The sequence below is a fragment of the Hemitrygon akajei genome, chromosome 16 (assembly GCF_048418815.1).
Source record: "Hemitrygon akajei chromosome 16, sHemAka1.3, whole genome shotgun sequence".
NCBI classification, from domain to species: Eukaryota; Metazoa; Chordata; class Chondrichthyes; order Myliobatiformes; family Dasyatidae; genus Hemitrygon; species Hemitrygon akajei.
In genome coordinates, this window is record NC_133139.1 from 90,309,474 (window position 1) to 90,335,746 (window position 26,273).

Consider the following 26,273-nt stretch of genomic DNA (forward strand, 5'->3'; position numbering starts at 1 on the left):
GACGATCCCTGATGCTGGATGCTGCTTTCCTGCAACATTGCTCCGTGTAGCTGTGCTCAGTTGTGGGGAGGGCTTCACCTGGGATGGACTGGCTGTACACGCTATTTTTTGTAGGATTTTGTAGGAACTAGGACTTGTCTTTCTCGAGTGAAGGAAGATAAGAAGCAACTTAATAAGACTATGAGAGGAACAGATTGAGTGGACGGCCAGCACCTTTCTCCCAGGGTGAAAATTATCAATAGCAGAGGACATCTAAGAGTGGAGGAAAGCTGAGGGGAAATGTCAGAGAGGTGGGGGCCTGGAATGTACTGCTGTGGTTGGTGGTAGTGACTGGAACATTTAAGAGACTCTTTGAGAGGCACATGGGTGTAAGAAAAATGGAGGGTGATGGCTGTGTAGGAGGGAAGGGTTGGATTGATCAAAGAGTAGGTTTATATAGATGGGCACAACATCATGGGCTGAAGTGCCTGTACTGTTCAATGTTCTGTTTTCTATGCTCTAATAATTAAGAACAGTATCTATTTCAAAGAGCTGTACACCACAGAGATAGGCCCTTTGGCCCATCACACCCATGCTGACCTTTCTACCCATCTACACATATCATTTTATGCTTGCTTATTCATGTATCTTGCTAAATGACTATTAAAGATAGAAATTGTACCTGATTCCACCAGCTCCTTTGGCAGCACACTCCAGATATTGACTTCCCTCTGTGTTTAAAAAAAACTTACCCTCCCCCCCCCCAGGTCCCCTTTACAGCTTTCCCTTCTCACCAGAAAATTATATCATCTTGTTTTTGATACCCCCACCAAAAGAAAGAAAATTGGACTATTGATCCTGTCAGTTTGCATCTAATTCTTTAGAACTCTATTACGCCATCCCTCAATTTCAGCCTGCCCAGCCAGTCCTCATGACTAATGTCCTCCATCTGTTTAAAAAGCAAATGCCGTTGTGGACTTGAGAAAGAGTAAGATGAGGGAACAGCCGCCAGTCCTCATAGATGTGGAGAGAGTGATCAATTTCAAGTTCCTGGGTGTCAATATCCCTGAGGCTCTAACCTGGACCCAACATTGATATTGATGCCACTATGAAAAAGGCAAGACAGTGGCCATATTTTATTAGAAGTTTGAGGAGATTTGTATGTTACCAAAAACACTCGCAAATTTCCTTAGATGTACCATGGAGAGCATTCTGACTGGCTGCATCACCGTCTGGTATGTGGTGGGGGGCTACTGCACTGGACCAAAATAAGCTGCAGAGAGTTGTAAAGTTAGTCAGCTCCATCATGGGTACCAGCTTCCATAGTATCCAGGACATCTTTAAGGATCAAGGCCTCTGAAAGGCGGCATCCATCTTGGAGGACCTCTGCCACCCAGGACATGCCCTCTTCTCATTGCTACCATCAGGAAGGAGGTAGAGAAGCCCGAAGACACACACTCAATGATTCAGGAACAGCTTCTTCCCCTCTGCCATCTGATTCCTGAATGGACATTGAACCGTGAATACTAACTACCTCACCACTTCATTATTGCACATTTTCTGCATGATTATTTAATTTAACTATTTAAAAATATATATATGCTTACTGTAGTTCACAACTATTTCTCTCTTTTATCATGTATTGGATTGTACTGCTGCTGCAAAGTCAACAAATTTTACAATATGTGGCGGTGATATTAAACCTGATTCTGATAATACAGCTGGATTAATCTATGGATTACTGATTTGTAGAAAGGATACAGAGAAGAAAATCTCCAGGGAAATTATAGGCGTCTGCAAATCCGTAGGGGGCATGATAATGGGGGTACTGCATCTTTCCAAGTTTAGACAGAGACAGTGACCAGCAATAATTAACTAATTGGAGTGTGTTTTTTAAGTTAGAGAGCAGAAAGGTTTGATGAGTAGAATCTGGTTTACATATGGATTTGCAAAAGGCATTTGATAAGGTAAAGGGGGAGGTTGGTGGTTTTGAAGTATATTATATTGATTATATTATAAATTATATTGATCAATACTTCTCTTCCAAAAAAAAGAGGTGGAGATTCAAGAGGCTGCAGATGCTAAAAATCTGGATCAAAAAATAACTGCTGGAGGAACTCAATGGATCAGACAGGTGCTAGAGAGAAATAGAGAGAGGCGAATGAAATCACCGTTCATTTACCGCCCCCTCCCCTCCCCACCCCACCCACAGATGCTGCTTGGCCCACTGAGTTCTTTCAGCAGTTTTGTTTTTTGTTTAGGTTTGGACCCCCAAGACCCTGAGGCAGCTCTTGCCTTTGAACACTGGCTTGTATGCTTCCAATCATACTTGGAGGAGGTTCGTGCCACTGACTCAGCTGTTAGGCTCAGACTTCTCCTCTCGAGGGTCGCCCCAAAAGTTTATTCATTCATCAGGGACCTCTCGACCTACGAGGGGGCGCTGGTGGATTTACATTTGGGAAAGAAATCAGGGTAAGCAGATCAAGTTTCACAGGGGTGCGTACAGGGAACATGGAGCATTATGTAACAAGGTTGAGAGTAGATCTCTCCAAGATGAGCATAGTCAATTGGAGAAGGGCCAGTTTCGTTGAGATGAGAACAGATCAAACCCATTACCTGGAATCAAATCTTGGCAAACATGTGATCAAACAATTTACATTTAAATTGAAGATGATCCTAAACAGACACATGACCGTGAAAATCACAATGGCTCTGCCTTAATTTATTTCAAATGTTGACAAATTCAGTATTGGTTCTTGGAGACAGGAAAATAGAAAATATTACGCACTTATTCCAAGAAGGGTGTGAGGATAAAATTAGTAACCACTCCTCAATCCGTTTAATCTCTTTGATGGGTAAATTTTAGAAACAATAATCAGGAGTATAACTAGTTCTAGCTGATTAGACAAGTGTGTGTCAATTCAGGAAAGCTGGCATAGATTTATTTAACACAAAGTGCACTGCAGATGCTGTGGTCAAATCAAGATGTACAAACAAGCTGGATGAACTCAGCAGGTCGGGCAGCATCCGTTGAAATGAGCAGTCAACGTTTCAGTCCTGACGAAGGGTCTCGATCCGAAACATTGACTGCTCCTTTCAACGGATGCTGCCCGACCTGCTGAGTTCATCCAGCTTGTTTGTAGGTCTAGATTTATTTAAGACAAGTCATGCTTAGTTAACTTATTGGAGTGTGTTTTTTTAAATCAAGAAGCAGAAAGGCTTGATGAATAGAATCTGCTTTACATACGGACTTTAAAAAAGCATTTGATAAGGTGCCACCTGGCAGACTTGCTTATAAGACAGAAGCCCATAGAATAAAGGGCGTTGTAAGCTGCGTGGTTAGAAACTTGCCAGGATCGGAGCAATAGCAAAAAGTTATTTGTGCGTTGTGTGTGCTGGAGAATTATTTTTGGAACTGTAGGGAGCTGTGCAGTGGAGTTATCCATGGTTTAGTACTCAGTTCTCGGTTATACACACTGAATGTTATTGAGTCGGATCTGACTATTGGCAATGCTAGCCAATGGTGTAGTGGCATCCACACCAGACTTCAAGGCAAGTGGTTCTGGTTTCAAATCCAGCCGGCTCTTTGCGTGCTTTCCATCCAGGCTGAGTTGAGTGTTGAGCTAGTAACTCGGCCCCGTAAAAAAACTAAATAAATGGAAAGGTTGCAGCCTGATACACCACAAGGTGCGGAGGGGAGCCAAACACGTATGTACACAAACTCATTTCCGAATCTTTGGACGGCACAAAACTTGGTGGCATAGGGAACAGCGAGGACGGTAGTAGGTGCCAAAGAGATATTAGAAGGCCGGGGCAGTGGCAGACGGATGGCAGATTTAATTCTCAGAAATAGAGTGTGTTGGAATATTGAACTGGAGTAATATAAAGCTAACAGGCATATGTGTGTATGCTTTGCTGGGCACAGCCTCAGAATACAATGGTTCCACTAGTGAAGAGAGTTGTAAACGGAATGAAGGGAGTTACCAAGAACGAAGGTTTTTCGGACAATATGTGGTTAGGATCTGGAATGCAATAATGGGAGAGTAATTAGACAGGGAACTGGGTAAGTGTCTGAAACAGGGGTTCCCAACACTTTTCATAACATGGACCAATACCATTAAGCAAGGGGTTTGTGAACCATAGGTTGGGAACCCCTGGACCCTGAGTCATTTGTCATTTGTGGAGTGGTACTGGATGGATTATTATTACTGGATCTGAATCGGCATCAGGCTTATTATCATTAGTACGTGTCGTGAAATCTGTTAACTTAGCATCAGCAGTACGATGCAATACATATTAATAGAAAAAGACCTTAAAGCACAGTAAAATATATATATATGTATGTATGTGTGTATACATTGAATTGAAGTTAAATTAAATAAGTAGTGCAAAAAAAAAATGAGCTAGTGTTCATGGGTTCCATGCCAATATGGCTAGTACAGACTTAATGGGCCCAATAACTTGCCCTGGGTGCTGTAATCTCTGAGGTTTCGTGCCACGTTCTTTCTTAATTATGCTGCCTTGATGGTCATTACACATAATACCAGAAGTACATATTAAATGGGTTAATATTGACGTTTATTAATCTACATCACAAGAAAAGCCCTCGAACACTTTATTTAATTGACTGTGTTGTTCCAATGAAGATTTAAACATGTTGGGTCTTGCAAATTGTGGTGATAATGTTGTTTGACAAGTTCAGAATTGCCATTGCATCATGTTACGTTTCTCTGAGTTTGTCAGTGAGTGTTCCTGCCTGGTAATGACTCTCTTGCTTTAATGCACATCACCCAGGATCGGGTTTATCATTGCTGACATATATCATCAAATTTATTGTTTTGTACAATCTAAGACATAAAAAAAGTTACCAAAAGAATGTATAGTAATTCTTAATTACTTTAATTTACTAAATATTATTACTATTTATTTTACAAAAATGAATAAATACTGCAAAAGAGGATTAGTGAGGTGGTGTTCATGGGTTCATGGACCATTCAGAAATCTGATGGCGGAGGAGAAGAAGCTGTTTCTAAAGTGTTGAGTGGGGGTATTCAGGCTCTTGTCCTGAGATGGTGAGATGATGCTGGGCGCTGCTTTCGGTGTGATACTGAGACAATGGTGCTCCAGGTAGCATCCTTGGAGTGGATGTGGGGGGCTTTGCACATCATTAAGAATGGTGGTGGGTTATGTGGTGTATGGTATGAGACCACATGGAGTCATTGTACCAGCCACTGTCAGTAGTCAAGAAGATGTTTGGCTGGTGGCTCTACTTCCAGCAACACAACAGACAATACAGGCTGTGAAGATAAAAGTTTGATTTGCTTATTCACCTCATTGTGACCCTCGCGCTTCGTTTGTCTGCTTGCAGCACGCTGGCTCTGTAACTGCAGCACCATAGTCGGTAGCCACGCCATTGGATGCACTTGTACGCCTGCTCGTTGGTACTAATATCTAATCAGCCAGTCAGGTGGCAGCAACTCAATGCCTAAAAGCAGGCAGCTGTAGTCAAGAGGTTCTGTTGTACAGAACAAGCATCAGAATGGGGAATAACTGTGATATTAGTGACTTTGACTATGAAATGATTGTTGGTGCCGGATGGGGTGGTTTGAATATTTCCGGAACTCTGATCTCCTGGGATTTTCATGCACAACAGTCTCTAGAGTTCACAGAGAATATTGCTAAAAAAACAGCCATGCCAGATTCTACTCCTGTACCCAATAAAGTGCCGACCGAGTGGATATTCTCTATTCCATTTTCCTAACTCAAAGTTAGGAAATGTTCGCAAACAAAATCTTATCAATGTTATCTCGGTATTAATGACAATAATAAACTAATTCCAAGCTTGTTTAGCGATTAGTCAGATGACTGTGTAGGTGTGTGGGTAGGAGGTAGGAATGGGGCTTGTCTTACTGTTGTGTGGTGATGCTTCTTGGGAAGAAAGATCTTGGCTCAAACCGTCAATGGTTTGTTCATTTCCACAGAAGCTGCCTGACCTGCTGAGTTCCTCCAGCATTTTATATGCATTGCTTCGGATTTCCAGTGTCTGCAGACTTTCTTGTGTTTGTGTTCTGTTTTGTTCTGCTGAGCATCGTGGGCACCAGAATCTGTGGCAAAACGTCTGCTCTCCTCCCAGCACTCATTTGGGTGTATCAGTTGTTAACACAAACGAAGCATTTCACTACCTGTTTCAGTGTATATGCGATAAATAAACTTGGTGAGTTGGTGAGTTTGAGGGGAACAACCAAATAACTCTTCCCTCGTATGGGTTAAAATCACTGACCTTTGAACTGTGTCTCACAGGCCTGGGTGGCCCTATATCTTTCAGTTAGCCTCCTTCCCCCACCCTCCGCCCCAACCTTATTATTCTGGCGCCTTTCCCCATCCTTCTCAATCCTGAAGAAGAGACTCGGCCCAAAATGTCGACTGTTTATTCATTTCTATAAATGCTGCCTCGTCTGCTGAGTTCCTCCAGCATTTTGTGTGTGCTCCCTAGCCACGAGTCGGATTAAATTTCCTGACAAGCTCCCACAGTAATTGCTGAGGATGTATTTTTCAGAGCGGTATACTTCTGAGGAAGGGGCTCAGTGGAATTCAGTGCAGGTTTGAAGCCCTTTGCAATGGCAGATTATCAACAGGAAAGCGTGAGTCAACTCCCTGCTGATGTCAGGTCAGGAGCACATGCCTGAGATCAGCCAAAACATCTCCCGGCAGGAACCCAGAGGTGAAGTGGTCAGTCTGCACACACACTTACTTCCACTTGGAGGAGTTTCATCAGAAAGTGGGAGCAGCTCATGTGCGATGTCTCTCTCTTAGACCAAGGGCGTCGAAACGTTCCTTTCCTTGCTGGTGACCAGGTGGCGACAGACTAAGTCAGTCCCTGCACGCCATGCTCAGAGACAGTAATTCTGAAATTCAGCCGACACAGTGGGTAGTGGATCCCATTTCAAGCAGGAAGCCCCGGACGTCTGAAGCTGCACTCTGTCACATAGTGCCACAAAGAGACACAGTGCAGAAATGGATCCTTCACCCAACCACACAGTCGGATCTCGTGGTCAGAGACTCGATGGGATTACAGAATCTCACAGCAGGGCAGTTGGCCCATTGTTCCTTTGGCATCTCATCACCCTCACTCTCCACAGACCTCCAAAGCTTTTCTCTTTCAAGGTTAGAGGGGGGAGTTTAAAGGTGAAAAGAGGGGGAAGTTGTTTCTATGCAGAGAATACTTGGTGCCTGGAATGGGTAAGAGAATCAGGCAGTTTGGTGGAGCTTAAAGAGGTTTTTAGATACATTTGAATATGAAGGGAATGGAGGGATGTGCAGGATACACAGGAGGAGGACATTTGTATAAATTGTCAACAAGGTTGGCACAACATTGTGGGCCGAATGGCCTGTTCAATGCTGCATTGTTCTGTGTTCCATGTTTTCTATTCATGTGTTACCCTACTCCTTTGGAATTTACTGCTTAATCACAGATCACAGAGGCTGTTGGTGCATTTGCCTCCAAATCCTATACCTATAAGGTGTAGATGTGAGTTTGGAGTGTCTCAAGCCCTGTAGGTTTTGAAATCTCTGCCACAGGGACAGTTTTCACTCCAAATCTGCCCCTCGCAATTAGATATCGTTACCTCTCATTCTTCTGAATTGCATAAGGCCAGAACTAACCTCTGCTTACTGGACAACCCCTGTACCAAAGAGCTCCACTTTGGAGGCCCGGTCACCGAGAGGGTTCAAAGTTGAGATCGACAGAGTTGGATATGAAGGGATAAGAGAGTGCAGGAAAATGGTCTGGAGCTGAAGGTTTGCCTTGTCGATCCCAACTTTGAACTCTGTGAGCAGGCTTCCAAAGAAGAATAGGGGTTGTCCAGTGATCTTTGAATGGCAGAGGGTCTGACTGGACCTCTATTACTTCCCTTTCACATGTTCTTAGAGTCAGACAGCATGGGAACAGGTCCTACAGCCCATCAATGCCTGCACTGACCGCCAGGTACCCATTTATACCCCTTCCTCATCAACTCCACTCAGAATCTACATACTCACCCACATTGTGCGAGCAATCATCAGTGGGCAGTAACCTATCAATCGCTGTACTTATGGGACGTGGGAAGTGTAAACTCCATTTTGGGCCTAAGGGTCCACTCTGGGCTGTGTTGCCATGTTCTGTGTCCTGTTCTCTTCGGAGAAAAGGAGGATGTGAAGTAACTTGTTAGAGGTGTACAAGATGATAAGAGGCCTCGAGTAACACTGTCTGTTTCTCTGTGACAGGCGCATTGATGGAATGGTGCAGGCTGTGGACATGATGGATTGCATCATGGGTCAAGGTGCCAACATGACGACTCTTCATCAGGGCCACGTGAAAACCTCCAGTGGTGACCTGGACAACAGCAGCATGCCACAGGTGAACACTTCCCAATTGATCGCTGGCCCTGTCAGGTCCATGGCAGTGCCTATCTTCTCGATGACGCTGGGAGCCCTGTCCAACATCATTGCCCTCTTCATCCTGCTCAAGAGCTACGCCAGGTTCCGCCGGAGGTCCAAGGCCACATTCCTGCTCTTTGCTAGCAGCCTGGTTCTCACCGACTTTGCAGGCCACATCATCCCTGGTGCCTTGGTGCTCCAGTTCTACTCCGGGAAAGTAGAGAGTGACAACCACATATGCCAGCTGCTGGGAGGCAGCCTGATCTTCTTTGGCCTCTGCCCGCTCTTCCTTGGTTGCATCATGGCAGTGGAGCGATGTGTGGGCATCACCAGACCTCTCCTGCACTCAGCGGTGGTCACCTCCACCAGGACTAAACTGGTGGTTGCCAGCCTGTGGGTGCTGGCTGGCATCGTGGCCATTCTACCCTTTCTGGGTTTTGGCAGGTACAAGCTCCAGTACTCAAGGACCTGGTGCTTCATTGCTGTGGGCTCGCAGAGCAACTGGATGGACAGTGGCTTTGCCTTTCTCTTCTCATTCCTTGGAGTGAGCACACTCATCGTGTCCCTGATCTGCAACACCATCAGCGGGGTGTCACTCATCCAGGCACGGATTAAGAAGAGGAACTACAATCGAAGAACGAAGTCACATGACATTGAAATGGTCGTCCAGTTGGTTGGGATCATGATGGCTTCGTGTATCTGTTGGAGCCCTATGCTGGTACGTACCCTGTTTGTAAAATTCACACCGATCTCTCACCTGGGACAGCATAGCAAAAAGCCCCTTGGTGCACATCTACTCCCCTCTGCCTGCACATGTTCCCTATCTCTCTGTTCCCTTCATGTGGCTGTCTAAACACACTATAATATCTACTCGCAGACCACTCTGGCTAGCACCCTCCATTGACTTTGTAAAAGACTTGAATCGCACATCTCCTTTAAACTTCCCTGTCTCACCTGCAAGCTATGCCCTCTTATGGTTTGCAGTTCTACCCTGGGAAAGAGTCTCTGACTATTGACCTTGTCTGTGCCTCTGATCATTTTGCCAACCTCTCAGGTCTCCCCTCAACCATTGACACTCCAGACAAAACAACCCAACCTCTCCCTATAGTTAATACTTTTTAATCCAGACCGCACTTAGTAAGCTCCTCTGCATCCTTCTAGTAATGGGGTAAATAACGCAGGAGTCTAAATGTGGCATAACCAAAGTTGGAAAGTGACATCCTGTCTCTTATACTCAATGTCAGAACTAATGATGGCAAGCATGCAAATATGCCACCTTTACCACCCTATCTACTTAAGGTGTCACTTTGAGGGAGCCATAGACTCGAACCCCAAGATTCATCTGTACACCAGTGCTCCAAAAGGTCCTGCCATTTACTTTATATGTTTCCCTCATACTAACCAAACGTCAGGCTGATCTCATACTAACCTTCACTCTGTGTTCCTGCCACTCTTCAATAATCTACCTACTGTAGCTCCACCTTAATAATACCCACAGATGAGATGATTCATTCAGTCCCTCGCTCACAGCTCCAGCGACTTGTGTCTGATTCTGACTCTGGAGCTGTCTGTGTGGAGTTTGCATGTTCTTTCTATTCTGTTTCATTGGAGATATGGCCCTTCCAGTCCAACAAGCCCCCACTGCCCATCTAACATACTAACCTGTACGTCTTTGGACTGTAGAGCGCCCAGATGAAGCCAAGTGGTCACAGGGGGATCATACAAACTCCTTCCAGACAGCAGCGTGAATTGAACCCAGGTCACTGGCACTGTAATGGCATTACACTAATTGCCACGCTATTGTGTCGCCCCAATTCTCCGTGTGTGCTCCCCGAGTGCTCCGGCCTGTGACCTGGCCGATATTCATCTCTCACCCTGTGGCTAGTGACTCAGAAGGCCAATGATGTGTATCCTTAGTTGTAACTCCAAAAATGTAGCAGCTAGATCGGACAGTGCAATACAGTAATAAGCTATTCGGCCCATAATGCTACAGCAAATGACACTGAACCCTTTCTATGTGCATGTGGTCCATATCCCTTGATCATCTAGAGCCTCTCGTGTAAACACCTCTATTGTATCTATCACCACCAGCGTGACAGGGTGGAGATACGGCTGTACCAAAGGAGATGTAAAGCGCTCCTTTCCTCTGCTATCCTGCAGGTCACCCTTGGGCCCCCAGATCAGGGTCACATGAAGCCATGGGAGCAGGTGGATGGTTGTATGAGCAGCCGGTGCAGATCACAAGCCCTGGTTAGGTGACCACTGACGTCAAGCAGACAATCTCTGAAGGGTATCGATAATGGCTGAGGTCACCCATCCTGCAAAGACACTGCCCAGAAGAAGTCAATAGCAAACCACTTCTGTAGAAAATTTTGCCAGGAGCAATCATGGTCACGAAACCATTATAACCCACGTCAATACAACACGGCACATGATGATAATGATAATAATGATGATGATGATGATGATGATGATAATGATGATAATGATAATGATGATGATGATGACGACTACCACCACCCGTGGCAGGAAACCCAGGCACCTACATCTCTGTGTAAAAAGTAACCTTTCTCTGCACATCTTTGAAGTTATTCCCTCTAATCTTCAATGTATGCCCTCTAGTATTGGACAATGTTGACATTGGGAGAAAGACATCAGCTGTCTGTCCCTGCCTCTCATCATTTTATAAATATCTTTCAGGTCTCATAAGGACATAAGAACATAAGAAATAGATAGATAGATAGATAGATAGATAGATAGATAGATAGATAGATACTTTATTCATCCCCATGGGGAAATTCAACTTTTTTTCCAATGTCCCATACACTTGTTGTAGCAAAACTAATAACATACAATACTTAACTCAGTAGGAGTAGGCCATCTGGCCCATCGAGCCTGCTCCGCCATTCAATAAGATCATGGCTGATCTGTCCGTAAACTCAGCTCCATCTACCTGCCTTTTCCCCATAACCCTTAATTCCCCTAGTATGTAAAAACCTATCTAACTGTTTCTTAAGTATATTTAGTGAGGAAGCCTGAACTGCTTCCCTGGGCAGAGAATTTCACAGATTAACCACTCTCTGAGAAAAACAGTTTCTCCTCATCTCCATCCTAAACCTTCTCCCCTCAATCTTGAGACAATGTCCCCTAGTTCTAGTCTCACCTACCAATAGAAATAACTTTCCTACTTCTATCATCTATCCCATTGAAAATTTTGTATGTTTCTATAAGATCCCCTCTCATTCTTCTGAACTCCAGAGAGTATAGTCCCAGGCAACTCAATCTCTCCTCATAGGTTAACCCCTTCATTCCTGGAATCAACCTGGTGAACCTCCTCTGCACCACCTCCAAAGCCAGTATATCCTTCCTCAAGTATGGAGACCAGAAATGCACACAGTACTCCAGGTGCGGCCTCACCAGTACCCTGTATAGTTGCAGCATGACCTCTCTGCTCTTGAATTCAATCCCTCTAGCAACGGCCAACATTCCATTTGCCTTCTTAATAACCTGTTGTACCTGCAAGCCAACTTTTTGTGATTCATGAACAAGCACTCCCAAGTTCCTCTCCCCTCAGCAACTGCCACTCCAGAAAAAAATAACCCAAGAAGGTCCAACCTCTCCTTACTGCTCATGCCCACTAATCGAGGGAGCATCCTGTTAACCCTCTCCTGAATCTTCTCCAAAGCCTTCACATCTTTCCTGAATGAAATGACCAGAACAGAATACAATACTCCATTTGGGTGTGCAAAGTCCTCCAAGCACCAAATCCCAAAGGTACTCAGGTCGGTAGGTTCATGGGCCAGTGTATATTGTCCCCATTGGGCAAGTAAAGGCAGAAGAGGGACATGGGGAGCATAAAATGGATTTGATGGAAATGGGAACTTGATGGTCAGTGTGAGGTTAATGGCCGGAAGGCTTATTTTTGTACTTTGTGACTCACTGACTATGTGACATTGAGACAAATAGTGTTAGTTAATAATGGTTGAGGAAATGAACACCAGGACACTGAACAAACCCTAAACCCCACTGATCTCCTTCCTCAAGGTAATATGTGGTGTTTGTTTACGCTTTGTACAGTATGCCTGAGGGCTCAGTTTAATGATCTATTGAAATGAAAATTCCTCCTCTGCGTTGCACTAGCTGCAATTTTTATGCTTCATTACGGCAGTAGGACTTGAATCCACAAACTGTCAGCCCACTGAGCCACACCTCACACCAACTTCATCTCTAAGTGACAAGTTCCTGTGTCTTGTTCCCATTGGAGTAATCAGTGAGGAATGTTTGATGGCTCGTGCCCTATACTCACTGGAGCTTAGAAGAATTGGGATGGGGGGGGGGGGGAAGATTCTCACTGAAATCTATCAAATATTGAAATATCTAGATAGAGAACACATGGACAGGACCTTTCCATTAATGGGACAGTCTAGGACCAGAAGGCACAGCCTCAGAAAAGTAGGATGCCTCTTTGGAACGGAGATAAGGAGGAATTTTTCTAGCCAAAGGGTGATGAATCTGTGGAATTCCGTCACTGGCTATATCTAAAGTGAAGGTTGATAGGTTATTGATTAGTAAGGGTGTCAAAGGTTACAGCGAAAAAGCAGGAGAATGGGGTTGAGAGAGATAATGAATCAGACATGATGGAATGGCAGAGCAGACTCAATGGGCTGAATGGCCTAATTTTATCCTAAGTCTTACGGTCTTATGGAAACTTGCCTGTTATTTCTCTTTTGATCTCATATCTTCGCGGAGCAGTTCAGTTCTATTTCACTAAACAATTCTACCCTTCTGTTTGGCCTCAGGTGTATGTGACTATTACCCGGATCCACAACTGTGAGGACTATGCTAAGCTCAGCTTACTTGGGGTGAGGATGGCTTCATGGAATCAGATCTTGGACCCCTGGGTCTACATTCTGCTGAGACGGGCGGTCCTGAAGAAGATCTACCAAACTGTCTTAAGGAAGAATGGCATGAACAGGACCATGTTTGACCGATGGGAGGTCAGCTCCTTCCAGAGCTCTGATCGAAGTGTGGTCAAGAAGTTTTGAAGGAAAGCTGTGCTCAACCTTTGGAAGTGGTTGCTGTAGAAGGCGGCCTACCTGGATATCATTCAGGTTGAGTCTGGTTCTGTGGAAAACAGCAGACGATGGGAGCTGAGTTTTGGCATTGAGAGTGATTCAGAGGAAAGGGGAAAGTTGACACTACTTTCCACAGATGAAGTTTGGTCCCATCTAAGGACAGAACCATTCAGGAACTGAGTGAGACCAGAGGGCATTGCAGATGAGAAGATTGAGTTTGAAGGGAATTGGGTGAAACCATTTTACTGTGGACCAGCACATTATACTAGATTGACCCACCACTCAAGGAGACTCATCTCCCTTTGGTCCTCGGGTTGCGACCACAGAGAAAGACCCCTCTTGTGTGGTCGGAGATGCTACAGGTGGGACGTCAAAGCGTTTTCCTGTTAAAGCATGGACTTTATTCAAGAGTCGTAACATTATCCTGCTGTTTGATGAATCCATTCTGAGCACATACAGAATTCATGGACCACCATGAATGAGGCAGTGGGCAGCCTCTCCAGGGAAGCCAGAGCATGAATGTGGCCTTGCAAGAGAGAGACTCGCAGTCCCGCATGATCCCCTTCCCATTGCACACCTGGTCTCCTCACCCTTGATGAGGGTGCAAAGGCTGTCAAAGATTACCAGAAGAAGGCAGGAGAATGGGGTTGAGAAATAAATCAGCCACCACTGAGTGGCTGAACAAGCATGATGGGCTGAATAGTCTAATTCTGTGCCTAAGTCTTATGGTTCTAACCATAAGGGGGGCATTTGCAAAATGAAGAGGACCTGATCTGCCCTAGTCTTCTCCACGTGTGGGAGAGTGAAGGGTCAGCAGACACTGAGGAGCAGTGGGAGGAATTGTAAAGTGATTGCTGGTTGGTGATTAACAGGGAGTGAGATCATTTGACTTCCACCCTGGCTGAACTTGCATACCAGTGGCTTGGGGTTAACTGGCTGATATTCTATTGCTGGGCTTGCCCATCTTACAGCCTGCCTTCACCCCATAACCTTTGATGCCCTTACTAATCCAGAACCTATTATCCTCCTTTTTAAGTGTACCCAGTGAATTAGCCTCCACAGCCATCTGTGGCAATGAATTCAACAGATTCACCAACCTCTGGCTAAACAAATTCCAACTCATCTTGGTCCTAAAGAGATGTCCCTCTATTCTGAGACTGTGCCCTCTGGATCTAGACGCTCCCACTTATGGATGCATCTTCTCCACGTCCACTCTATTTAGGCCTTTCAATTACCTGTCCCAATTCTCTCAATGCCCAAACATATTTTGGTCTCAGCTTTTAATACACAAGGGCTGAGGCTCCAAGGCCCTCTGGAGAAGGAAATTCCAGAAACGAGAAGCAACCTCTTAGTTGTCAATCCTTCTCAGAAGTTCCTACCCTTAACTTCTCACTTGTCTAACCTTCAAAGTACATGGGCCCATTCCATCCAACCTCTCCTCAGTGGAAACCCTCCTCATCCCTGAATTCCATCTGGTAGAGAGCTTTTCCAGTGGGAATTAACATTTTGAGGGAAGGTTTGTTTTATTGGGGGGGGGGGGGTTCTCTCACGATGAAAAAAAAAGCAGCTGGGGTAATGTTCACATTGAGTTTCAGCCCACACCCGTAACATCAATGTCATTGGTAGCCAGTGAGATCCCAAAGGACAAGCCCCCTGAGCACAGTTTGATTTGCCCCCCCCAAGCACCATTTAATTTGCCCCTCTGAGCCCCATTCGATTTGCCCCCTGTGTACTGCTCAATTTGTCAGTGACACTTGTGTTGAAAGCAAGTACTCTGTACATGTTGCTTGTCCTCATTTTCTGGGTGTGTCTGGTTGGCACCAATCACCCATCCTGGATTATCCTTGAGAAGGCGGTGACGAACGGACTTCCCAAACAGCTGAAGTGTTTCCGCTTTGGGGAAGCAGGCAGGAGTCCAGAATTAAATCCAGCCACATGGAAGCCACATGTTCAATTCAGGACGGTGTGCAAACTGGGTAGTCTCCCCTTGCCCTTCCTGGTGGTAGAGGTGCCAGGTTTGGAAGGAGCTCTTGGTGCTCTGCAGTGCAGCTGGGTCCACGTAGTGAGTGAGGACATTGCGCTGTGTTGAAAGAGAAGTCTTGCCATTTTGGATACCAGCAAGAGAAAGGTTAAATCCTGAAAGAGACCTTTAAGACCAATGGCCAAAGCATAAACCTGGGCTCACTCTTAGTCAGATAGTTATAGAAGATAGAACATAGAACAGCAGTGCACAGGACAGGCCCTTTAGCCCTTAAACACAAGAGATACAGGAAACCTTAAGTAACACACACAAACTGAATAGGGGAACTCAGCAAGTCAGTTCTGATGTAGGGTCTTGGCTTGGAACGTTAACTCTTAATTTTCCTTTTACAGACCGTTTGGCCCATGCTGTCTGTGCCCAATTAAAACTAATTCCGTCCTCCTGCAAAGTATCCATAGTCCTCCATTCCTTGCATACTTAAAGCCTGTTAAACACCACTATCATGTTTGCTTTGTGCACTACCCATAGCAGCCCATTCCAGGCATCTATCATTTGTCCCGCACATCTCCTTTAAACTTGATCCCCACCCATCACCTTAAACGCACGTCCTCTCATATTGGACATTGTTACCCTGGGAGAAAGATACTATCTACCCTATTTATGCCTCTCATAATTTTATAAACATCCATCAGGACTTCCATCAGCCTCCGCTGCTCCTGCTAAACCTCTTTGGTATTCTTTCTAAAGCCTCCACACCCTTCCATGATAGCCATGCGATTTGAGTTGCTGGAGAGCTTGAGGTGTTAAACAAAAAGCCCCATCTGCACCCTCAGGAGATACAAAATATCCCATGGGAATACTTCAATGGAGAGCATGGTAAATCCCACTGGCACCAACCAGTGTACTTCAAATGCAGACTTTTCATGTCTGTCCACTGCAGTTTTTGGAAAGCTTGCTAGGAACTTCTTGTTACATTGGCAGCTGCACTGATTCTATTGCAAAACTCTACGTAGGGCAACTTTCATCCTTTCTCTATAAAGTAGACATGTTCCCTGCAGAGGGCCACATACCAAAAAATATTAAAAAGTCACTGTTTACTAGAAAATTCCAAATACGTGAGGAGTCAACATAATGACTTATCACGTGAAGGAGACAAGTCTTCCACACAACAGTTGTTGACATTGAACTCCTTAGATCACTGCACTTTATCTCGCAAGAGTAGCACTTAAAATGAAATATCTATATTTGCTATGATCTCAGTACTGTTTACCTGTGTTCAAACTTGCAAATAATAACTTCAGCTGTAAGAATTTAAATGTATCTATAGAAAATGAATATATTTAAGAATTATTAAATTTTTTAAAAAAGAAATATATTATGCCATGTATTTTTGTATTGTGGGCTATTTAGTCAAGGCTTTGATCTGATTGAATAAAAATCCTTTCATCAGTATTTGGTATTGAACTGATGTTAATTCCAGTCAGTCTCAGACATACCCAGCATTACCCTCATTGTCCTCATGATGGTGGTAGTGAGTGCCCCTCGTGAATCTGCTGACCCGGTTGGCAAAGGTGTGGAAGAGAGTTGCAGGACACACCTGATGGCAAAGAAAATGTGGTGAGATTACACTCAGTGGCCACTGGTACAGGAGGCTCGTTATAAAGTGGCCACTGACTGCATGTTCGTGGTCTCTCGCTGCTGGAGCCCATCCACTTCAACGTTCGATGTGTTGTGCATTCAGAGATACTCTTCTGCACACCACTGTTGTAACGTGTGGTTGTTCAAGTTACGGTCACCTTCCCATTAGCTTGAACCTTTTCCACCTTTCCTTCTGTCCTCTCTCATTAACAAGACACTTTTGCCCACAGAGCTGCCGCACACTGAATTTATTTTGTTTGTTTTTACGCACCATTATCTGTAAACTCCAGTAATTGTTGTGTGTGAAAATCCCAGGAGATCAGCAGTTTCTGAGATACTTAAACCATTCTGCCTGGCACCAACAACCATTCCGCGGTCAAAGTCTCTTAGATCACATTTCTTCCCCATTCTGATTTCTGATCTGAACAACAACTGAACCTCTTGACCACGTCTGCATGCTTTTATGCATTGAGTTGCTGCCATGTGATTGGATGATTATCATTTTGCATAATGGGGAGGTGTAGCTAATGAAGTGGCCTCTGAGTGTATTTGCAAATCGGAATGCTGTGGGCTGCAGAGAGGGACCTGAGGGTGGTGGTTTTCCCATTCCCAACTAAGAAAGGATGTGCTGGCGTTGCAGAGGGTCCAGAGGAGGTTCACAAGAATGATCCCTGGAATGAAAGGGTTTACATAAGAGGACTATTTGCTGGCTCTTGAGCTGTAGCCATTGGAGTTTAGAAGAATGAGAAGACATCTCATTGAAATCTCCTAAATACCGAAGGGCCTAGATAGAGTGGATGTGGGGAGGATGCTTCCAACGGCAGGAGCCTCAGCATCAGGACAAGAGAACGTCCCTTTAGAACAGAGATGAGGAGGAATTTCTTTAGCTAGAGCAAGGTAAATCGGTGGAATTCATTGCCACAGATGGCTGTGGAGGACAAGTCATTGCATATAGTTGAAGCAGAGGTTGATAGGTTCTTGATTAGAAAGGGTATCAAAGATTACAGGGAGAAGCAGGAGAATGGGGCTATGGGAAACTAAATCAGCCAGTATGTACATGGAGAAGAACTGATGGGCTGAATGGCCTAATTATATGTCTTGTGGTTTTATGGTTGTATGACAGAGGTGGACTTGGCCATGGTCCCAGACGTAGAGTCAAGCAGCACAGAAACAGGACCTTTAACCCACCACGTGCACACATTGACCATCAAGCCCCCGGCTATTTACACTACTCCCAGTTACTCACACCTGGGACTCTATGTGTTAGCAATTCATATGCTCATCTCGAAACTTTCCTGATGTAATACCACCGAATGTCAGGAAAGGTGTTTCCCTCTTACTGGGCATGGTCATTAGCTGCCTGTTGTGTGGTGTGAGTTACTTGCCTGTTTACAGCCCATGCCTATATATTGTCTTGTCTTGCTGTGTGAGGCGGGAGTCAGAATCGGAACTATTGTCACTGACATGACGTAATAAATTATTACAAGTTACAGTAAAAATGCATAGAGCAAAGGAGGAAAAATGAGGTGGCGTTCACGGATTCATGGACCGTTCAGACATTTCATGCCAGAGGGGCAGAAACTGTTCCTAAAACATTGAGTGTGGGTCTTCAGGCTCCTGCACCTCCTCCCTGATGGCCCCAGTTTGTGAGGAGTCTTGTGAAGGATGCTGTCTTCTTAAGGCACTGCCTTTATGAGGTGTCCTTGATGAGGAGGAGTCTTGTGATGGCTGTCACCTTTGGAACGTGTCCTTGATAGTGAGGAGCCTTGTGCCTATGATGGAGCTGGCTGTGTCTATGCCCCTGTGCCACCTCTAATGATCAGGTGCATTTGTGTTTCCATACCAAATGGCGATACAACCAGTCAGAATGCTTTCCAATGCACATCTGTAGAACTTTGCTAGTGTCTTTGACAACATGCCAAATCTCCTCAAACCCTAATGAAGCATAGCAGCTGGCATGCCTTCATCTCAATTGCATCAGTATGGAATTACTGTGTTTGTCGAGGAATGGAAATGAGCACCGTGCAATCACCAGAGAACACCCACAGTTCTGACTTCACGATAACCGCTAGTCCACTGATGAAGCAGCTGGCGGGTGGGCTTGTACACTGCAATGGGTAATGCACTGACACCAGACTGACTGACTTCAGTCTTTGTCTGAAGTATGACTCAGACCATCGTTGAGGTTTCCCCAGGCCTCCCCATTGAGATCACATTCACAGGGGCTCCTTAATGCCACTCACTTTAGTGTTTCCTTTGTGAAGGACATTGATACTCACCTTACCCACCTGACACTCGATAACACTTACAATCAACACTGACAAAAAGTGAAAAATAATGTTAGAAACTACAATTATTAAAAGAAAAATGAAAGTTACGGAAGAGAAAATACAAGTACACTTAAAATATTAAGATTATTAATATTAAATGCTCAAGATTTTATTAAAAAAATCAATTAAATCAACTCTTGTCCTGCCCAAAGTGAACGGTGTGGTTTCAGATGGCAGGTTTTTCTGGGAAATCTGAGGAATCTATCAGTCAAAATCAGAATCAGGTTTAATGACATACATCGTGAAATTTGGTGTTTTGTGACCCCAGTGAATTGCAATATATATTAATTAAAATATAAATTTGGAAGTATATATTAAAAAATTACATTAAATAAGTTATACAGAGGAGGAAAAATTACTGAGGTAGTGTCCATGGTTCAATGTCCATTCAGAAATTTGATGGTGGTGGGGAAGAAGCTGTTCCTGAATTGTTGAGTGTGTGTCTTCAGGCTTCTGTACCTCCTTCCTGATGGTAGCAACAAGAAGAGGGCAATTCCTGGGTGATGGGGGTCCTTAATAATGGATAACACCTTTTTTGAGGCATTGCCTTTTGAAAGGGTCCTGGCTGATGGGGAGCTCTTGCCCATGATGGAGCTGGTAGTCTTTACAACTTTCAGCAACTTTTTCCAGTCTTGTTCAGTGGCTCCTCCATATCAGACAGTGATGCAGCCAGTTAGAATGCTCTCCATAGTACACCTGTAGAAATTTGTGAGTGGCTTTGGTGACATACCAATTCTCCTCAAAGTCCTAATGAAATATAGTCGCTGCCTTCTTTGTAATTGCAAAGTCCAGCCCAAGTGTCCCACAACCATCTCACTGCTGTAGTTCACAGTAAACTTCTAATGGTCAGTTGACCTCACCTGGTTTTGCGTGCTGTATTCCTCCTTTAGCATGTCATCAGATTTCACTAGCTAAATTGGAAAGGTTGAGTTAACACTGCTCCCAGTAACGTGAAGGAGTTTGGCAATTGTCAATGGGAAGGCCAGCATTTATCTCCCAGCCTTAACGCCCTTGAGGATTTAGGGGTGAACAATCTTATTGAATAACTGCAACAGTGAGAGAGCTGAATGACTTTCCAGACCAATTCAGTGTCAGGACTTCCGCCGAAAACAAAGTGGAAAAGTTGGCTGCCTTATTTGTGATGAATCTTTGCATGAGGAGCCATTGCAATTAAATTATGAGATTTATCCTTTGGCTAATTCTGGGAAGGATATAAACTGCAAACAGACAGCCTTCTAATGTAATAGTCCTGCTTCTAAATGTGTAGGTTCGTCTGAGGAAAAGATTCATTATGGACTTACCAGACTACATTGGAGAATGATGTACCAACAGTTAATACATTCCCCACTCTGAAGCATATCTCATCTTACATAGTTGTTGATCTATCATCACTTCTGTTGTGTGTGCATGTTTGTAACGTCAAGTGTGAACACGTCTGTGAGTGCTTATGTGTGTGTATTTTTGTGTTTCTGTATGTGATATGTGTGTAACTTAGAGTGTGAATGTGTGTGTGTGAACGTATGACTTTCAGTGTGAATGTGTGTGTGTCAGAGAGAATATGTGAGTGAGTGTGAATGTGTGTGTGAACATGTGACTGAGGTAAATGTGTGTACAGCTTTGAGTGTAAATGTGCGTGTGAACATGTGACTAAGTGTAAACGTGTGTACAGCTTTGAGTGTGAATGTGTGTGCTATGTGCGTGTGTACCTGCATTCTAATGTTTGTTCTCGAGTGTGTATGCGCACACATGTTTGTATGTGCCACTATAAAACTGGAAATACTGACTTTTTTCAAACTAGTAATGCATGCTACTTGGCAACTACCGTGTGTATGTTTGAAAAGTTAAAGCTCTGATCACCACCAGATTGTCCGTAGACAAGGTTTATGTTCACGTTATTCTCCAGAGACCACTGTCATGGTATACCCTGTCTGTTTCCTCACTCACATTAATACAAAGATATATCTCCCACTGCTTACAACTTACATGGGATTTGAAACTGTTCTCTCCAACTCCGAGCACCCAGCTCCCTAAGACCAACCCTGTCTCTTGCAAAAATGCTATCCCCTTCTCACAGTTCCTCCGCCTCTGCCGCATCTGCTCTCAGGATGAGGCTTTTCATTTCAGGACAAAGGAGATGTCTTCCTTTTTTAAACAAAGCGGCTTCCTTTCTTCCACCATCAACTCTGCTCTCAAATGCATCTCTCCCATTTCCCGTACATCTGCCCTCACCCCATCCGCCCGCCACCCCCACTCAGGATAGGGTTCCCCTTGTCCTCACCTACCACCCCACCAGCCTCCAGGTCCAACATATAATTCTCTGTAACTTCCACCACCTCCAACGGGATCCCACTACCAAGCACATCTTTCCCTCGCCCCCCTTTCTGCTTTCCGCAGGGATCGCTCCCTACGCGACTCCCTTGTCCATTCATCCCCCACCCCCATCCCTTCCCATCGATCTCCCTCCTGGCACTTATCCTTGTAAGCGGAACAAGTGCTACACCTGCCCTTACACCTCCTCCCTCACTACCATTCAGGGCCCCAGACAGTCCTTCCAGGTGAGGCGACACTTCACCTGTGAGTCGGCTGGTGTGATATACTGTGTCTGGTGCTCCCGGTGTGGCCTTTTATATATTGGTGAGACCCGACGCAGACTGGGAGACCGTTTCACTGAACACCTACGCTCGGTCCGCCAGAGAAGGCAGGATCTCCCAATGGCCACACATTTTAATTCCACGTCCCATTCCCATTCTGATATGTCTATCCATGGCCTCCTCTGCTGTCAAGATGAAGCCAAACTCAGGTTGGAGGAACGACACCTTATATACCGGCTGGGTAGCCTCCAACCTGATGGCATGAACATTGACTTCTCTAACTTCCGTTAATGCCCCTCCTCCCCTTCTTACCCCATCCCTGACATATTTAGTTGTTTGTTTTTTTCTCTCTCTCTCTGCCCATCACCCTGCCTGTTCTCCATCTCCCTCTGGTGACCCCCCTCCCCCTTTCTTTCTCTTGAGGCCTCCCGTCCCATGATTCTTTCCCTTCTCCAGCTCTGTATCACTTTCACCAATCACCTTTCCAGCTCTTAGCTTCATCCCACCCCCTCCGGTTTTCTCCTATCATTTTGCATTTCCCCCTCCCCCCACTACTTTCAAATCTCTTACTATCTCTCCTTTCAGCTAGTCCTGATGAAGGGTCTCGGCCTGAAACATCGACAGTGCTTCTCCTTATAGATGCTGCCTGGCCTGCTGTGTTCCATCAGCATTTTGTGTGTGTTGTTCCCCCAAGACCAACCTGACCATACCAAACGCATCACATAATCAGTAAACATTGTCCACCAATATGAAATAGTAAACTAGCTGCATTTTTTGCCCTTCCCAAAAATAGCCACAGGATAAATACCACATCATACCATGCGGTATGGTAGCATAACACTACTACAGTGCCAGTGACCAGGGTTCATGTCCCACTGATGTCTGTAAGGAGGAATTGACATTGGGTAATGAGGCTTTGAATGACTATTTTGTGTCGGTCTTCACGGTGGAGGAAATTTCTAACATGCCAAAGGGAAATGTTATGGATACAATGGGAGGTGAGGGCTTTGATACAATAGCTATCACTAAAGAGGTAGTGTTGAGCAAACTTGTGGGCTTGAGGATAGACAAGTCTCCTGGTCCTAACGGAATGCATCCCGGAGTACTGAAAGAAATGGCAGACTTTATAGTAGAGACTTCAGTGATGATTTACCAAAATTCTCTGGATTCTGGGACCGCATGAGTTTCCTCTGCGTGATCCGGTTTTCTTCTTCATTCCAAAGACACAGGGGTTAGTAGGTTAATTGGCCACATGGGTGGCACAGTCTCGTTGGGTTGGGAGGGTCTGTTGCTCTGCTATATCTCTATATTAAAAAGTCTGATAATTCAGTACATTCTGTAAAGCAAAGCAGAAAACGTTGTCTCCTGACTCAGAAACAAGCAGCCAATGGAAGCAGCGGAGGCAGGTTCAATTTCAACATGGTAGAAGGGGTACAGAGGGGTATGGTCGGGGTGCATCAGGATCCTGGTCATTGATGGGTTCAGAGTGATCTGGTCATTAATAGGTTCATTAGGATTCTGGTATCGATGGGTTCATTGGGATCCTGGTCATTGAGGGGTTCAGTGGAGATCCTGGTCATTGATGGGTTCAGTGGAAATCCTGGTCATTGATGGGTTCAGTGGAGATCCTGGTCATTGATGGGTTCAGAGGGATCTGGTCATGAATGGGTTCATTAGGATTCTGGTATCGATGGGTTCAGTGGAGATCCTGGTCATTGATGGGTTCAGTGGAGATCCTGGTCATTGATGGGTTCAGAGGGATCTGGTCATTGATGGGTTCAGTGGAAATCCTGGTCATTGATGGGTTCAGAGGAAATCCTGGTCATTGAGGGGTTCAGTGGAGATCCTGGTCATTGATGGGTTCAGTGGAGATCCTGGTCATTGATGGGTTCAGAGGGATCTGGTCATTGATGGGTTCAGTGGAAATCCTGGTCATTGATGGGTTCAGTGGAGATCCTAGTCGTTGATGGGTTCAGAGGGATCTGGTCATTAATGGGTTCATTAGGATTCTGGTATCGATGGGTTCATTGGGATCCTGGTCATTGATGGGTTTAGTGGAGATCCTGGTCTTCGATGGGTTCATTGAGATCCTGGTCATTGAGGGTTTCAGTGGAAATCCTGGCCATTGAGGGGTTCAGTGGAAATCCGGGTCATTGATGGGTTCAGAGGGATCTGGTCATTGATGGGTTCATTGAGATCCTGGTCATTGATGGGTTCATTGGGATCCTGGTCATTGATGGGTTCAGAGGAAATCCTGGTCATTGAGGGGTTCAGTGGAAATTCTGGTCATTGATGGGTTCAGAGGGATCTGGTCATTGATGGGTTCATTGAGATCCTGGTCATTGAGGGGTTCAGTGGAGATCCTGGTCATTGATGGGTTCAGTGGAGATCCTGGTCATTGAGGGGTTCAGAGGGATCCTGGTCATTGATGAGTTCAGAGGAATCTGGTCATTGAGGGGTTCAGTGGAGATCCTGGTCATTGATGGGTTCAGAGGAATCTGGTCATTAATGGGTTCAGTGGAGATCCTGGTCATTGATGGGTTCAGAGGGATCCTGGTCATTGATGGGTTCAGAGGAGATCTTGGTCATTGATGGGTTCAGAGGAAATCCTGGTCATTGATGGGTTCAGAGGAATCTGGTCATTGATGGGTTCAGAGGGATCCTGGTCATTGATGGGTTCAGAGGAGATCTTGGTCATTGATGGGTTCAGAGGGATCCTGGTCATTGAGGGGTTCAGTGGAGATCCTGGTCATTGATGGGTTCAGTGGAGATCTTGGTCATTGATGGGTTCAGAGGGATCCTGGTCATTGATGGGTTCAGTGGAGATCCTGGTCATTGATGGGTTCAGAGGAGTTCCTGGTCATTGATGGGTTCAGAGGGATTCTGGTATCGATGGGTTCATTGAGATCCTGGTCATTGATGGGTTCAGTGGAGATCCTGGTCATTAATGGGTTCAGAGGGATCCTGGTCATTGATGGGTTCAGTGGAGATCCTGGTCATTGAGGGGTTCATTGAGTTCCTGGTCATTGAGGGGTTCAGTGGAGATCCTGTTCATTGAGGGGTTCCGAGGGATCTGGTCATTGAGGGGTTCAGTGGAGATCCTGTTCATTGAGGGGTTCCGAGGGATCTGGTCATTGAGGGGTTCAGTGGAGATCCTGGTCATTGATGGGTTCAGAGGGATCTGGTCATTGATGGGTTCATTGAGATCCTGGTCATTGATGGGTTCAGTGGAGATCCTGGTCATTGATGGGTTCATTGAGATCCTGGTCATTGATGGGTTCATTGAGATCCTGGTCATTGATGGGTTCAGAGGAATCTGGTCATTGATGGGTTCAGTGGAGATCCTGGTCATTGATGGGTTCATTGAGATCCTGGTCATTGATGGGTTCAGAGGAATCTGGTCATTGATGGGTTCAGTGGAGATCCTGGTCATTGATGGGTTCATTGAGATCCTGGTCATTGATGGGTTCAGTGGAGATCCTGGTCATTGATGGGTTCAGAGGAATCTGGTCATTGATGGGTTCAGTGGAGATCCTGGTCATTGATGGGTTCATTGAGATCCTGGTCATTGATGGGTTCAGAGGGATCTGGTCATTGAGGGGTTCAGTGGAGATCCTGGTCATTGATGGGTTCATTGAGATCCTGGTCATTAAGGGGTTCAGTGGAGATCCTGGTCATTGATGGGTTCATTGGGGTCCTGGTCATTGAGGGGTTCAGTGGAGATCCTGGTCATTGATGGGTTCAGTGGAGATCCTGGTCATTGAGGGGTTCAGTGGAAATCCTGGTCATTGATGGGTTCAGAGGAAATCCTGGTCATTGATGGGTTCAGAGGAAATCCTGGTCATTGATGGGTTCATTGGGGTCCTGGTCATTGATGGGTTCAGTGGAGATCCTGGTCATTGATGGGTTCAGAGGGATCTGGTCATTGATGGGTTCATTGGGGTCCTGGTCATTGAGGGGTTCAGTGGAAATCCTGGTCATTGATGGGTTCAGAGGAAATCCTGGTCATTGATGGGTTCATTGGGGTCCTGGTCATTGAGGGGTTCAGTGGAAATCCTGGTCATTGATGGGTTCAGAGGAAATCCTGGTCATTGATGGGTTCAGAGGAATCTGGTCATTGATGGGTTCATTGGGATACAGATCATTCATGGTTTCAGTACACACTAAAAAGACAAGGGAGGTATTTTTGTTGCTTTTTTATTCACGGGATAAAGACAAGTATTTTATTTTAGTTGATGCGCTGAAGACGTGTAGCTGCTTGTGC

At 45.2% G+C, this 26,273-nt stretch overlaps 1 protein-coding gene across 3 annotated transcripts in view; it reads left to right on the top strand.

Moving 5' to 3' along the window:
- Positions 1-16,880, top strand: part of LOC140740287 (prostaglandin E2 receptor EP1 subtype-like) — a 35,992-nt gene extending 19,112 nt beyond the window's left edge. For 2 of the 3 annotated variants that reach the window (XM_073069423.1, XM_073069424.1), the window contains exons 2-3: positions 8,242-9,112; positions 13,194-16,879. In XM_073069423.1, coding sequence (XP_072925524.1) covers positions 8,255-9,112; positions 13,194-13,439 — 1,104 coding nt within the window. In that variant the 5' untranslated portion in view covers positions 8,242-8,254 and the 3' untranslated portion in view covers positions 13,440-16,879. Of the gene's footprint in view, positions 1-2,291; positions 2,452-8,241; positions 9,113-13,193 lie in introns of those variants that run through there. The other variant, XM_073069425.1, reaches the window with a different exon arrangement.
- The last annotated feature ends 9,393 nt before the right edge of the window (positions 16,881-26,273 follow it).